The following is a 15,655-nucleotide window of genomic DNA, read 5'->3' as shown; positions in this document are numbered from 1 at the left end:
TGCATCTCCCGCAGGCCGCCCTTCTCCGGCTTGGCCGGGACCAGCCTCTGGACCCCGCGCTCCTAGCCCGCGCGCACCAGGAGCTGTCCGCGGTGCTGACCGCAGGCGCTTCCCGCGCTCGGCCGATGCGCACGCGTCCCGGGAGGGGCGCGCGGGACCCGCCGGCGCCGCCACTGCGCAGCCTCCCGCGGGCTCCCCGCCCGGCGCAGCCTCCCGCGGCCTCCCAGCCGCCGCTCTCGCCCGGGCCGGCCATGGCGCTCAACAATTTCCTTTTCGCGCAGTGCGCCTGCTACTTCTTGGCCTTCCTGTTCAGCTTCGTGGTGGTGGTCCCGCTGTCCGAGAACGGCCACGACTTCCGCGGCCGCTGCCTGCTCTTCACCGAGGGCATGTGGCTGAGCGCCAACCTCACGGTGCAGGAGCGCGAGCGCTTCACGGTGCAGGAGTGGGGCCCACCGGCCGCCTGCCGCTTCAGCCTGCTCGCCAGCCTCCTGTCTCTGCTGCTGGCCGCCGCGCACGCCTGGCGCACGCTCTTCTTCCTCTGCAAGGGACACGAGGGGTAAGTGGGGGCCGCTCCCGGCGCGGCGCCCCTTCCATGCCCACAGCGCCCCCAGACCCGCCTCCCCAGGGAGGCGCGCGAGTCCCTCCGTCTCTCCGGTAGCTCCGAGGCCCGCAAATGTCAACAATCGGCCCTCACCCCCTCCAAGCAGACCGCCCTTTGTCTACACACACATCTAGGGACCATGACGACCACTGGTCCTGCATACAAGGCCAGTGCCTCCCTTCCCCAAGTGCGCATCACCTCCCGCTTCCGGACATCTGCCCACTTGGGTTGCAGATGTTGCACCGTCATCACCGAGCAGGCCTGGACCTTCCTGGGCGGGCTTAGCCGGGCCACACTCACCAGGACGGGCGACAGCTCCCAGCCGGGTCTAGGGCTTGCGCTGGGCTCTCCAGGTCCCAGTGACAAGACGTACTGGGGAGCCCCACCCGGCACCATCGCCCCAGGGAAGGGACGGCAGACGGCTGTCTGGAGGGGAGCCACCCAGGCACACCTCGAGCTCAGGCCTTGGTTCATGGAGAGAGACGGCAGGGTGAGGGCTGTGCCTTGTGGGCTCAGCGCCTTCCTCATCCTGGCCTCCATTTTCCTCTTTCTCTTTCCTGCTCCGGCAGGATACTGGATACTGGAGCCTATACAACCTGGTTCACCTGGGGTGCAGTGGCACCCTTAGCCAGTGGCGCCCTGGGGGCCCTCTGGGGGCCCACCCACTGCCTCTGTAGGGGCCCTTTGCGGGCTCACCCACTCCCTCTGCAGGTGCTCTCTGTGAACCCTCCGACTCCCTCTGTGCGGCCACCCGCCCCCTCTGCGCTCCCACCCGCCCCCCCGTGTGCCCACCCACCCCCTGTGCGTCCACCCGCCCCCTCTGTGCTCCCACCCGCCCCCTCTGTGCGCCCACCCACCCCCTTATGTGGCTGTCCTCTGTGGGCCCTCCCACTCCCCTGGCGGAGGCCTGCTGTGCCCAGGAGCAGCCCGAGATCCTGCAGAGGTTCGGGGAGAGCACTCATGAAACCCAGGCCCCTCCCAAACTCTGCCCCCACCCCCATCCTTTGTTGTAGGTTTTCACTCCCTGCCGGCACGTGGGAGATGAGAAGGACTCAGAGGGGTGCGGGTGGCAGGAGTGGGGAGGCCCTCCTGTTGCCCACCCCCTGTGAGCCCACCGCTTGGTTTTGGCTGAGAGAGGGGCCAGAGAGGGGAAGAAGAGGGGATCCAGGGAGAAGGGAGGGAGCCAGGGCTATGCCGAGTGGGGCTGTAAAATCTGGAGGAGGGGTGAGAATTCCAGCGCCTGTGGGTAGGAGCGCCCTGGGGCTGCTGCAGCAGAGTTCCACCAACTGGACTTAAACCCACTTGTCCCACCACCCGCTGCCTCTGTCCACACAGGGCATCTTCTCTCTGCTTCTCTGTCCTCCCTCTTTTTACAGGGACACCAGTCACTGGATTCAGGGCCCACTCTAAACTCAGGGAGATCTTATCCTGAATCCAGAGCTTAATTACACCTGCAAAGATGCTATTTCCAAATAAAGTCACAATCACGGGTACCAGGGGTGGGACTTGGGCATAACTTTTGGGGGACGCCATTCAACCCACGACACTAAGGTTCTGGGTGGCCGTCAGTAGCAAGCTGGCTGTCAGCCTGGGAGGACCCAGGTACTGTGGGGGCATGGACCCAAATTGTGTGACTGCAGCCCTGCTCAAGGTGGGGTCAGGCGAGGCGCAGGGTGGTGTCCTGTCCGTCTGCAGCCGTCCTCCTCCCTTCAGCCCACTCCAGGGCTGGTGTCCCAAGAAGAGGCTTGGGACATCATCTGCACCCATGTTGCCAGACCCGAGAGTTACCCAGTGTGTGCTGTGTGTGCAGGGCAGGCAGGTGGAAGTCTCCCTGAATGAGACATGGCGTGAAGAGGGAGTGGGACAGCCAGCGAGTAGGGTCAGCTTCCCAAGGCTTGAGGCCCTTTAGTCTCGGAAGCTGAGAGTGAAGCAGCAGGCCAGGTGGGGCCACAGTTGGTTCATTGCTCATGCGCATCTTCCCTGGCTCCTGGGTGTCCATCAGGGTGCCTGTGGTCCAACTGGGGCTGAGAGGGGGTGGCTGTCTAGATAGGCCCCGGCCATGTGGTCGGAGTGATGTGAGATTTCCTAGGGGGCTCCACCAGAGGCGGGGGACAGGGAGAGGGGAGAAAAGAGCCCCAGAGCTTGCAAGACGGGAGTCCAGGTCCAGGTCGCACAGGGCGTGGTCTATTTTGCTCACACTGGGCAGCAGACCCAGGGATGCCATAACAGCAGCTCTGCTTCTCGCTGTCTCACGGAAGGTGTCTGTCTGTCAGCCCTGGCAAACTGCCGGCACCATCTCCTTCCAAAGGCAGAAGACAGGTTCCTGGGGAGTCTTCAGGCCTTCCCAGCACTCTTTGTGGCATTCCATCCTCCCACGGGGTGGAGCCGACTGGGATGCAGGCCGACTGTGCGGCCTCTGCCGCAGCCCTGCTGACCGGCCCATATGGGATTTAGGAAGCCTTGGATGACCTGGTGTGCTCAGGGCCTGTGGGGGTTAGGGTGAGGGTTAGGGTTGTTGAGGGGGTCTACATTGTGGAGGCTCACCATGGCCTTGACCCCACTGGAGGTCAGACCCGGGCAACTCCTGCTCTCAGGGAGGGGGCCTGTGGTGGAGCATTTCAGGTTCAGCCCCTTTGCTTCAGTTCAGGGGTTCACTAATCCTCCCACCACTGACCTCTGCCCAGCCGGCTCTTTTCCAGGGACATGTGGTGCCCGTGTCCTTCTTGGCTATCAGGAATTAGTGGCTCAGGTCATGTGGTCATGTGGCCACCTGTCCCCCACCTCATGCACTGCACAGTCCATTGGCAGACAGCTTGTGCGATGACATCTGTCCAAAGTGTCAGCCCTCCATTGAGTTCTGGTTGTAGGCGTAGGTTAACGCTCTCAAGAGCCATCTCAGGCCATAGGTTCCCACCCTAGGGGACCTACGGCTGGGTGAAACCAAGGCAGGCATGCACCTTATTCATCTCTGTGTCCTTAGGGCTGAGCACAGGGGATGGTGCATAGGAGTCACCAGATAAAGTTTGTTGAATGACTGACAGAAAGATGCCTGGGTCCTGAGGCCTGCTGCCTTGTGGTCACTCACCTGGCCCTGATACCTGTGCAGACTCAGTTGTCTGGCCAACAGGTCCACCCTTCAGACTTGCCATGTCAGGAAATTCTGGACGCCTGGGAAGATTGGGTCTGCAGGGCCCAGTGACAGAGTGGCCAATTCCAACTCAGTTGTTGCTCCAGCTACATAGACTAGGCGAGCAAGTCCAGGTCGGTAAAGGGGACTCAGGACCAGTCAAGGGGCTGAGACAGGCCTTTATAGGGAGCTCCTGTGGTGGAAAAAGGCTCTCAGGGCCATCAACGGCCACTGGACATCCAGCCCATGGAGGAGCCCGCTGACCCCATCAGACTCTGGCCGCTAGAGGGCTGGGCCTGGTTAGGACGGCACACGCTCTAATCCTCTCAAGTGGACTCCACCTTCAGGGGCCACTCAGCTGCCCTCCCACCAGTGGGAGCGCAGGGCCTGTTTGAGGTCTGTTTGAGGGTCACATGGCAGGTCCAGAGCTTGTGGAGCAGAGGCCATGTCTCAGGTGCCAGCTTCTTCTTCCTACGGAGGTGTCTTTCGTGCGGAGTCCAGGCCCTGAGAGCTCGTGCCCAGAAGTGTGAGAATTAGAGTCTGGAGGTAGCTTTTTGCAGAGTGGTGTCATCTTGATGCTGCCTTATTGGCTGCTGGTTGAATGAATGAATGGGTGGAGCGGCACCTGTGCTTCAGGGGGGCTTGCCAGTTCGGGGCAGAAGGGTTTGCTGAGGCAGCCATGGGCCTGGGGCAGCTGTGCTGAGAGGGAGCATTGAGGATGTGGGCTGGCAGCAGTTTGTGGTTGGCAGGCCAGAGGGGCACTCATCTGCCTGCCTGGCTGAGCCTTCACATTGCTGGGCTTTCCAGGACAGTGGTCGCCATGGAGATGGCACATCCTGGCAGCGCACCCTGAGCGGCAGTGAAGAGAGAGGGTTAACCCTGTGTGTGCTGGGCTCCTGTTCCTGACCACTGTCCTGGCCTGGCCTTGGTGAGGGAGGGGCTGGGTGGCCCTGTGACCTCTGGGGAGCTGGATCTGAGGAGGCTCTGGACACATCCAATTCTTCAACAACCTGGAGAGCCCGGGCAGGATCCCTGGAAACCGAGCAGAAAGGAATGAGAGGAGCAGACCGAGGCTGTCAGCCGGCAGCGGCCCCAGCCTGGCGTCCCTTCCCTATCTCGTGGGGAACTCCTCCATCTGGTCATGGGAGAAGACTCCAAAATCGGGCCCATTTCATAGGGATGTGGCTGGATGTCTGAAGTCTCCAGATAATTGGCTTTTCTGTCTGTTGGAGGTTGTGTTGTGGCCCGTGCTCAGCAGTGGGAAGGGGACAGTGGGTCACCTGGGCCCAGAGCCTCTGCCGTATCTCAGGTGCGCTGGGCCAGGTATTTGCAAGCACTGGGGTCTTTCAGGGAGACCTTGTCCTTAGGGAGCCCGGCCACTCAGGGAAGCTTAGGCCGTGCACGTGCCTGTCTAGAATTTGGTATACTATAGATGTGGAGGGTGCTGCCCCACCCTCCCGAGGGGGATTGGGATGTGGCACTGGGTAACAGGCCCTAGCCCGACCTCACTGTCTGCACTGTGGTCAGCCTGGCCCTCCAGGGAGGTCTCTGGGATGGCCTGTCAGGGAAGTCTAGGAATGCCAGGTGCCGGAGGGTGCCCCTGCCGGACCAGGTCCCTGGGAGGACCGCAGGAAGGCTGTCCGGCGGGTGGAGGGCGGATGTGCCCTGCGGGAGCCTGGCTAGGGACTGTCCTCTGCCCCCACTCCAGCACCATCCAGCGGGCTGGGTTTGATGCCAAGCAGCTTCCTTGCCTCTGGCTGTGGAGCTGACCCTGGCCATGCCTCATCACCACCTCCTCCTTGGCTGCGGTGGAGCAGCTGGTCCAAGGCTGCAGAGGTGGAGTGGGCTTACTGTGGCCCGCTCTGTGACTATAGGCCCCTGGCCCCTCATTTTCACCCCCAGGCCAGATGGATTTTGGGGTTCAGAACTGTGTTCTCAGGGTCCCAGCAACAGCAGATGGCTCACCCGAGGAAGGGTAATTGAAGGAGGGCTGGGTGACAAGAGATGAAGTTGTGGGGTTCCTGCAGTCAGTGGAGGTGGTGCTGTCCCCATTCCTGGCTAATGGGACCTGGACGGGTGGGTCACCTGGAGAGCAGCAGTGACTTTCAGTGGAGGGACCTGTTAGCAAATTCCCACCTTGCTTCCCCACCCTCCCACCCCATTGCCTAAACCCAGCCGGAAGCCAGAGGGCACGGGGTCATTGCCATGGTCCTCACCTTTCAGCCTCCAGACAGAGAATGGAGAAGGAGACGCACTGCGAAGAGCAGGCGGGAGACACTGGTACACGGTGATTCAGGCTTGGACTGGGCTGATGGAGCCAGTCCCATGTATGACAGCTCTGAGACTCACAGCACACTGGGCCAGAGAGGGACCGAGAATGACCCCGCACCCATCCTGGCAAACTTTTGCCACTGCTCTTTCTGTCATCAGAGAGCTTTGGATGTGGCGCTGCGATGGGGGTTGTGGCTTATCTACTGGCACACGGTACCCACCCTCCAGCCATCTTTGACCGTGAGGCCTGGGCAGAGGCTCGATCACCCCCCACGCCTAGGTGTATGAGTCCTGCTGGTCCTGCCCTCTTTGGTGTGGTTGTTGGGATCACAGCTCATGGCTTTAAGAGTGTACCTGTGTCCTCTCCCCTTGTCTGGGACCCCTTGGGGTGGCTCAAGCCCTCCCGTTCCTGGGGGGTGGTTCTGCTGTCAGCCCAGCGATCACCAAAACAGTGTGGCTGGGGCTGGGCTGGAGCCAGTGGACGGGTTCCTTGGAGGCACCAGGTGTTACAAAGTAGCCTGGTGCCACCTGCTCTGAGTTGGATGCTGTGGCCTGGGTTTATCCTCAGCATGTTGGCTGGGGCACCTCCCGGGGCCAGGACTTCGTCTTTTGTATCACTCTGCCCTCTGTGCCCAGCACAGGGCAAGCGGGTACTCAGAAAGTGCCTGCTGAATGAATGAATGAATGAACAGGCAGCGCGCTGGCCTCCACGTTGCCTCATCAGCAGCTGCCGGCTTCGGATGATGGTGGCGTTGATGTTTTCTTGGCTGAGATTCCAGGGAGACCTTGTTTATCCAATGATCACTGTGAAGCGGTGTCGTGGGTCACCTACCTTAGATCCAGCGTGCTGACAGCACGCAGGCAAACATCCAGCCTGCTCGTAGGTGAGAGGCGGGAGCAGCCCCTGCTCAGCCATGCTGCTCGTGCTGATGTCTGCCTGGGAGGAAGTCCCCCTCGGGGCTCCCACTGGAGGGACAGTCCCTATCCCTACCCCACGAGCCTCCGTGTGCATTCCAGGCTGAGCCCACGCCAGGCCCATTCGAAGGACTTTGAGTCTTGTTGGAGCAATTCAGAGATGGTGGACGTTTGCATGCCAGGCAGGAGGCCCGGGTGGGGTGGGTGTCCCGACCACATGCCCGGTATCCTCAGAAGAGGAAACATGAGCCTCCTCTGAAAGCCATGGCCGTGTGCGCCCTGGCAGAGGCCTCAGACCGGGGCAGTGTGGCCCAGCCCTAAGCGAGCTCCTTCCTCATGACCCCGCCTCCTGTGCTCCCCATGCTCTGGCCCTGGTCAGATGGGCCCAATCACAGCCCGGCCTTTTAAGTTTAAATGGATAAACCAGAGTCAGCCCATCAAGCAAGTCCTACCAGGGGTCCAGGCCACGCGCTGATGACCTGCAGGTGAATGGATGCTCTCAGCACCACAGGCTGGGGGCTTGTAAACAACAGGCATTTACTGCTCACACTTCTGGAGCCTGGAGGTCTGGGATCCAGGCTGCGATCCAGGTTCGATGCCTGCTGAGGGCCCGTTCCTCTTGCTGTGTCCTTATCTGCTGGGAGCTCGGCGGGGTTTCTTCTAGGAGGGCACTCATTTCATTCGTGAGGCTTCACCCTCATGACCTCCTCTCCTCCCAAAGACCCCACTTTCTAACCCCCCAGCAGACTGTAACATAAGGATCTGGGAGGACACAAGCACCTGGGCCAGAGCTGCTGGTGACTGGGTGGGCGGCTTTGGAAGGGTGTCATTCATTTCCACCCTGGGTGCAACCTCTTTTATGAAATGATGGGGACCAGGGTTCCAGGTCCTGGGTCTTTGGGAAGGTGTGACCTGCAGCCCAGGGCGGGCACGTGGAGTTGCCCAAGGGACTGCAGGAATGGGGAGCAACCCCTCGAGGCCCCACAGGGCCCAACCCAGGAATCCTGAGGGTCTGGGGGTGCTGCTGGTGGGGGTCGCCCGGGAGGTGGCCTCCTGTTTCTGGCTGCAGCCTGGGGGCGGGGGTCTCCTGGGTGGTGGTATCCAGTGAGCCTGCCCCTCCTGTCTCTGGCTGCAGCTTGGTGGGGGTCTCCCGGGAGGTGGCGTCCAGTGAGCCTGCCCCTCCTGTCTCTGGCTGCAGCTTGGTGGGGGTCTCCCGGGAGGTGGCGTCCAGTGAGCCTGCCCCTCCTGTCTCTGGCTGCAGCTTGGTGGGGGTCTCCCGGGAGGTTGCGTCCAGTGAGCCTGCCCCCCTGTCTCTGGCTGCAGCTTGGTGGGGGTCTCCCGGGAGGTGGCATCCAGTGAGCCTGCCCCCCTGTCTCTGGCTGCAGCTTGGTGGGGGTCTCCCGGGAGGTGGCGTCCAGTGAGCCTGCCCCCCTGTCTCTGGCTGCAGCTTGGTGGGGGTCTCCCGGGAGGTGGCGTCCAGTGAGCCTGCCCCCCTGTCTCTGGCTGCAGCTTGGTGGGGGTCTCCCGGGAGGTGGCGTCCAGTGAGCCTGCCCCTCCTGTCTCTGGCTGCAGCTCCTTCTTCTCCGCCTTCCTGAACCTCCTGGTCAGCGTCTTCGTGGTCTTCCTGGTCTTCATTGCCAGCACCATCGTGAGTGTGGGCTTCACCATGTGGTGTGACACCATCACCGAGAAGGGCGCTGTAGCCCACAGGTGCGCCTGCCCCACCTGCCTCGGCCTCAGCCTCGGCCCACCTCCCCTGAAAATCCCTTGACACCCTGCCCTGCTCTGGGTGATCTTCCGTCATGACGCCCATCCTGAGTCTGCAGTCCCTGGTCCCGCTGTGCCCCTGCCTCTGTATACCTGCCTCTGTGTGCCTGCCTCTGTGTACCTGCCTCTGTGTACCTGCCTCTGTGTGCCTGCCTCTGTGTGCCTGCCTCTGTATACCTGCCTCTGTGTACCTGCCTCTCTATACCTGCCTCTGTGTGCCTGCCTCTGTGTACCTGCCTCTGTGTACCTGCCTCTGTATACCTGCCTCTCTATACCTGCCTCTGTGTACCTGCCTCTGTATACCTGCCTCTGTGTGCCTGCCTCTGTATACCTGCCTCTGTATACCTGCCTCTGTATACCTGCCTCTGTGTGCCTGCCTCTGTATACCTGCCTCTGTGTGCCTGCCTCTGTATACCTGCCTCTGTATACCTGCCTCTGTATACCTCCCTCTGTGTGCCTGCCTCTGTATACCTGCCTCTGTATACCTGCCTCTGTATACCTGCCTCTGTATACCTGGACAGCCCCTTTCCTGAGACCTGCCCCACAGCACTGACACCTTCCCACTCTAGGAGCCGGGAGCATCACACGTCACACACGAGCGATCATCCCTAGGGCTGAATATGGCTGGGGGTAGCTCCAGGTGGTCAGAGACTCCGGCTGCCCCATCCTTGCCACCAGGGCTTGCGTGACAGATCCCATGCAGCATGGCCCCAGGTCCTGGGAAGCTCGATGTGACCACACAGCTGGAGACCCTTGGGCTTCTGTCCTGTGCTGGCTGCATGCGAGAGCCCAGGGAGAGCATTAGGCTCAGGGCTTTGGTCCCCAGGGTGTGGGATTTGGAAGATGGTGGAGGGGACAGGGATGGTGAAGAACAGGAGCAGAGAAAGCTTCTGGTAGGGTGAGGGCCAGCTCCCAGGCGGGTTGGGGATGAAGGCCTTTGAGCCATGGTGGTCCCTCTGGGATCTTAGCAGGGGCATCATTTGGCTTGTGGGGGCCCCCAGAGTGGAGCACGGTGACTGCCTGCCCCCAACAGTGGGATGCCCAGCCCTGAGGGGCACCATCCAGTGCCCCAGGCCAAAACCCTGGAAGACAGGAACCCTCCAGAGTTTCCACGTTCTTCCTTTAAGCAAACCGAGACCTGAAACCCCAGCATCTGCAATAGATGGCAGCAGAGCCCAGGGGCTCCCTGCCTGTCTGTTCCGTGCCTCCACTCTGGGGTACCTGGGGCACAAACCAGAGGAAAGTGTGAGCACCTGGGCGTGTGGCCCTGCAGGGCCTCCTGTGCTGAGCTGTGTCCTGTGCCCCATCCTGCACTGTCCTAGCTCCGCCTGCTGGCTCTGGCCACTTGTTTCCCGAGAGCGTGGGCAACCCCTGGTACACAGGCAAAGTTTCCTTGGCCTCACGGACACCGTTTCCAGCCCTTCAGCCCCTCCAGGGAGTGCAGGGGCTGCTGGGCTCCCTGTCTCTGGCACCCTACTCCTGTCAATGTGTCCTGGCTTTATGTTTTATGTTGGGGGTGCAGGACACCGGGAGCCCAGGCCTGGATCACTCCCGGGCCCTCTGACGCCCACTGCCTCCACAGATACCTCCGTTAAGGGGGCAGAGCCTCTGGGCAGCGTTGGTGGGGACGCCACCTCCATCTCTGTGTGGCTGAGGCAGCCCTGCATCTCCTGTCTCTGAGACCCTGGGACCCTCAGAGTTTGGAGCATAGGGGCAGAGGGTCCGGGAGAGCAGAGGCTGAGCTGGTGTCTTCCAGCCGTCCAGGGCCAGGATGGGGAGGGGCCTGGCCTCTGAGACCCCATGACTCTCAGAGTGTGGGGGATGGGGTTAGAGGGTCTGGGAGAGCAGGGGTCGGGCTGGCATCTTCTGGCTGTCCAGGACCAGGATGGGGAGGGGTCTGGAGGTTTCCTTTCCCGAAGACTGTACTGCTCCACGGAGGAGGCCTCGAGGCCGATCCCCCGTGGTGTCCTCAGAGACTCCCTGCTGCCCCCAACCATTGTAGGGCAAAGTTCGTGCCTCTCTGGCCAGCGGCTCAGCCATGTCCTGCACTGGCTGTCCTGGTGGTCACCTTCCACCCTACGTCCTGCTGTTTTAGCTGTGAAGAGCTTCAGGACATCGACTTGGAGCTAGGTGTGGACAACTCCGCCTTCTACGATCAGTTTGCAATTGCCCAGGTAGGGGCTCTGGGCAGGAAGGGAGGCTTGCAATGCTGGGAATGCTGGGAGGGGGGCATTTACTGCTGGACACTCGCTGGGCTCTCCCCCATCCAGAGGAGGAGGCAGGCTCCTGTGTAGATAAGGTGGTTAGCAACGGGACCAGGCAGTGGGAGCACTCGGGAAGGCTTCCTGCAGGTGGGGGAGGGCTGGGCTTTTGTAGGTGGGTTTGGGGAGGAGATGGCCACAGTGGGTTAGAATCAGGAAGTGGCAAGGCCCTGGAGTCTGGAGTGAGAAGTGTTGGAGGAGGTGGTGTCAGAAACGAAACCAGGCATCAGATCCTGGGGGTCCAGTGCAGGGACAAGGGCCTTGGACTTTGGTGCTAGCGTGAGGTGAGCCTGTTCAGGTCAGTGCTGGAGGCTTAGGGACGTCCCCTAGCCAGAGGGTTGCTGACACGGAGTCCAAGGACGTCCCCTAGCCAGGGGGACGCTGACACGGAGTCCAAGGACATCCCCTAGCCAGGGGCACGCTGACACGGAGTCCAAGGAAGGATGCAGGGGATCCCACTTGGGAATTCAGATTTGCCACCCTACCCTTGTATAAGCTGCGTCCCCCGCCCCCTAGGAGACTTGGTGGGGGACCATGGTGGCCCCCACTCTGAGGGACCCTATTTGCTGAAATGCAGACCTGTGGGGACACATCAGTGGTCTGTGAGGGCCGGAGGGGGAACCCTGGAATTGAGTTTGCTCCTTGAAGTCTGCAGGTGTGCCCCAGAGATGACGCAGAGGAGGGGTGCCGGGTGGGGGTGGCTGAGACCAGACACCTGGCTCCTGCCAGTACTGATCAGGGCCCGCCAGCTTCAGATCCAATTCCGGACCCCAGACTGGCCTCTGAAGGCTCTTGCTGGCTGTGGCTGGCTGAGGACGCTTCTCCTGGCCAGGAACCCTCCAAGGGTGCTGGCCGTGGCCTGAGGATGCTTCTCCTGGCCTGAATGCTCCAAGGGTGCTGGCCATGGCCTGAGGACGCTTCTCCTGGCCGGAACCCTCCAAGGGTGCTGGCTGTGGCTGGCCTGAGGACGCTTCTCCTGGCCGGAACCCTCCAAGGGTGCTGGCCGTGGGTGAGTCTGAGTGTTCTTTGCCGAGATGAACTGGATCTGTCAAAGACACTTTCGTGCAAATTTAGTGAGTGGAAGAGGCCTCAGGCCTAATTTGTGCCAATTGGATTAAGGTGTGAGTGCAGTCTGATGACAAACACGCTCAAATGAGAATCAGCTTAATGTGGCTCAGGCCTGGTTCTGATTAAATTGTTTCTCCTTCACCTGTTTGGAAACAGCGGCTAAAGGTCAATTTATTCTGGTGGTTGAAGGAGCCTCCGCTTTTACCCGCCCTCCTTAGAGCCCACAGGCCCGAGCTGCTGGAGGAGAAAGCGCTCGCCACTGGCCACTGCCCCTCCCCAGGGCCTCTGGCTGGCCTGGAGTTGGGGTGGGTCTGAGTGCCCAGGGCTTTTGCTCCAGAGTGGGTTCCGGGAGGGGCGCAGGTGCTGGAAAACGATGCTGGCTGCAGGAAAGAACTCAGAAGCTTGATCTTGGGCAGGGTCTTCAGGATCCGGCCCTGCCCCATGTCCTCAGCCTCCTCCTTCCTCTGAGTCCCCTCCTTTCCCTGCAGAGCAGAGCCTAGGAGCTGGTGGGAGGGGGGTGCGCTGACAGCAGACCCCCCAACGGCCTCTAACCCTGCCCTGCCCTCTGTGCAGTTTGGCCTCTGGGCCTCATGGCTGGCCTGGCTGGCTATCACCACACTGGCCTTCCTGAAGGTGTACCACAACTACCGTCAGGAGGACCTGCTGGACAGCCTGATCCATGAGAAGGAGCTGCTGCTGGCCCGGCCGTCCCCACGCACCTCCTTCCACGAGGAGAAGAGCGCCATCATTTAGGCACAGCGCGGGCAGGGGAGCTGGCCCCTGACCTCCCGGCTGCGCTTGGGGGCATGGGCCTGCCTGGGGAAGCAGCTGGGGGGCTCTGCCTGGGCCCTGGCCACATGCAGCCCTGCGTGTGTCTCCTCGAGCGTAGGGAGGTGAGCACCCCAGTGCCCACTTGTGAGCCTAGCAGTGGACTGGGTGGGTGCTGGCTCCCTAATGAGGATGGTGCAGAGAGACTATGGGTGTGGGGCGGGGGGTGGGGGGGCACCTCCAGGCCTCGCACAGGGCCCCATGGCTGTCCCAGTAGGACCTGACTGGCCAGCCTCGGTGGAGGGCGTCCAGCTGGTCTCCCCCAACCCTGGCCAGATGCTGTCTTCATGCCAGCTGGCCCAGGGGTGGCCAGACGTCACTCAGCCCTGAACGAATTCTGCATGAATTCTGCCATCCAGGCAGAGGCTACGTGTGGGGAGGAGCTCACAGCATCTTCCAGCCTCTGACCCCGGGTTGGCCCCTCCCCGGCTGAGTCCCCCTCCTGGGTGGGTGCCATAGGCCTGGGAGACCCCGCGGCCGGGCTCAGGGAGGCTTCTAAGGTCTGTGAGTTCGCCTCACTGTGTGTGGGTCCTGTCTGTGCTTGGCTGAGGGGCAGGGAGGTGGTAATCTGGGCTCCACAGAGTCAGGGGCATCATCTGGTTGGGGATTTGGGGGGCACACTTACCACAGAGAGGATTGGGCCAGGAGCCATGGCAGGGGCCTGTGTGTGGGTGTGTATGGGAGGATGTGATTCTGTGAGTGCCTTTGTGCATGGGAGGGTGTGATTGTATATGTGAGTGCATGAGAGGATGTGACTGTGAGTGTGCATGTGCACGTGTGACTGCATGTGTGGGTGTGACAGTGTAGGTGTGACTGTACATGGGAAGGTGTGACTGAGTGTGCATGGGAGGATGTGGGTGTGCATGGGAGGATGTGGGTGTGCATGAGTGTGCATGTTAGGGTGTGACTGAGTGTGCATGTGTGGGTGTGACTGAGTGTATGTGAGGGTGTGACCGTTTTGCATGTGAGGGTGTGACTGCATGTGAGGGTGTGACTGTGAGTGTGCATGTGAGGGTGTGACTGCATGTGAGGGTGTGACTGAGTGTGCATGTGTGGGTGTGACTTGTGCATGTGTGGGTGTGACTTGTGTGTATGTCGGTGTGACTGTTGTGTGTGTGAGGGTGTGACTGTTGTGTGTGAGGGTGTGACTTGTGTGTGTGAGGGTGTGACTGTGAGTGTATGTGAGGGTGTGACTGCATGTGAGGCTGTGACTGAGTGTGCATGTGAGGCTGTGACTGTGAGGGTGTGACTGAGTTTGCATGTTAGGTTGTGACTGAGTGTGCATGTGAGGGTGTGACTGCATGTGAGGGTGTGACTGTGAGTATGTGAGGGTGTGACTGCATGTGAGAGGGTGTGACTGTCGTGCATGTGAAGGCTTGATTGTGAGTGTGCATGGGAGGCTGTGAGTGAGTGCATGTGAGGGTGTGACTGTACCTGTGGCATGAGTGTGCATGTAGGGCATGTGGGGAGGAATGTAGGTGAGTGCCTGGGTGCCTGGGCAGGTGTGTCTGCACAGTGTGTGGCATGTGCGTGAGGAACTGCATGTGAATGTGCGTGTGTTGCATGTGAGCGTGTGCATGCCCGTGCATGTGCATATGTATGTGAGCATTGTGTGCGTGATGGGAGCCATGGGTGCTGTGTGGACATCCCCTCTGCCCCTCCGATGGGCTCCCACGTCCAGCATCCACCTGAGAGAGGAGGGAGCTGCCTTCTCATTCTGCAGAGTCTGTGTGCTGAGGCCCCACAGAGGCAAGTGGAGGAGCTGGAATGTGAACCTGGGACCCCAGGGTAGGGGGCTGCTTGGCTGTGGACCCTACCCCTCAGGAGAACCCAGGGTCCACCTCTAGAGGACTCGTTCCAGGGGCGGGGGCCTCCTCACCTGGGGCTCAATGAGCGGCTGTCTGTTTCTTGGCTTGAGTGCTGCCGAGTGCTCCCTGCTGCTGTGCCCGCCCTCCCAGGGAGACTCGAGCCCCTAGCTCCCTGTGTTGGTGACCCACCCCATCCACCATAAGCAGCTGGCTGGTGTCTCTGGGTGGCTGGGCACCAGCCTCCTGGAGGCCACGTGCCTGGGTCCACATGGAGGGTCCCGGTGGGGGCATCATCTTGGGTCCCGCGAGTGAGGCTGGCAGGTGACCAGTCACACTGTGGCAAAGGCAGGTTCCCATTGGGGGTGTCAAGGCTGGGGGATCGAGGCTCTGGAAGCTCAAGGGGGCTGTGGTCTTGGGGCCCAGCTGAGTTTCCAGCTGGCAGCCAGGTCCTTGAGGGAAGGGGTTTGGACAGAATCCAAGGCCCCCTAAGCTGATGGGCTTCTCTGTCTCCCCTGCCAGCCCTGACCCACTGAACAGGGGACTCTTTCCAGCCCCGAGAGCTCCTTCTCTGTGTCCCCAGCAGAAGGTGGGGTGGCTCCTGCCTCACCCTCTGCCCAGCCCTGACCCAGGCCACAGCCATCTAGGGCCCCAGAAGGAGGGGCAGGAGGCAGGGGTGGCTTCTGGAACCTGAGAGTTGGCTCCAGTTGGGTCTGTCCTTGGGGCTGCACTGCTGGATCCCAGGAGCTGGAACATGGCCAGGGTGACGGAAATCCTTGGCTGCATGCAGACACAGACCCACCCCGGACTGGGCTGTCCCTGGAGCCCAGACACATCACCCTGGGAAGGGGCAGCTGGGCCTGAAGTGTGCTGGGCAGGGGCTGGGCGCCCTGGTTGTGGGTTCTCCAGGGGGCTGGGCCTCTCCCCAGGAAGGAAGGTGGGAAGCACAGGCATGACCCGGAGTTCCTGAGGCGGGTCCGCCAAGTTGCTTCTGAGATGCCTTCGCTTCTCT

At 61.4% G+C, this 15,655-nt stretch overlaps 1 protein-coding gene across 1 annotated transcript; it reads left to right on the top strand.

The window, feature by feature from the left end:
- Window positions 1-238: 238 nt before the first annotated feature.
- Window positions 239-13,741, top strand: TMEM179 (transmembrane protein 179). Its single transcript, XM_010376940.2, has 4 exons — window positions 239-556; window positions 8,487-8,624; window positions 10,777-10,855; window positions 12,584-13,741. Exons 1-4 carry the CDS (start codon window positions 252-254, stop codon window positions 12,761-12,763), a joined length of 702 nt encoding a protein of 233 aa, XP_010375242.1. The 5' UTR covers window positions 239-251; the 3' UTR covers window positions 12,764-13,741.
- Window positions 13,742-15,655: the final 1,914 nt, after the last annotated feature.

The sequence above is a fragment of the Rhinopithecus roxellana genome, chromosome 5, assembly GCF_007565055.1.
Source record: "Rhinopithecus roxellana isolate Shanxi Qingling chromosome 5, ASM756505v1, whole genome shotgun sequence".
Classification (NCBI taxonomy): domain Eukaryota; kingdom Metazoa; phylum Chordata; class Mammalia; order Primates; family Cercopithecidae; genus Rhinopithecus; species Rhinopithecus roxellana.
The sequence above is the reverse complement of the archived record's forward strand: the minus strand, read 5'-3'. Positions and strand labels throughout refer to the sequence as shown.

Coding starts and splice junctions, on each gene's coding strand:
- TMEM179 (XM_010376940.2), top strand. CDS start 252: ATGGCGCTCAACAATTTCCTTTTCGCGCAGTGCGCCTGCTACTTCTTG. Junction 557..8,486: donor CTCTGCAAGGGACACGAGGG/GTAAGTGGGGGC, acceptor CTCTGGCTGCAG/CTCCTTCTTCTCCGCCTTCC. Junction 10,856..12,583: donor ATCAGTTTGCAATTGCCCAG/GTAGGGGCTCTG, acceptor CCCTCTGTGCAG/TTTGGCCTCTGGGCCTCATG.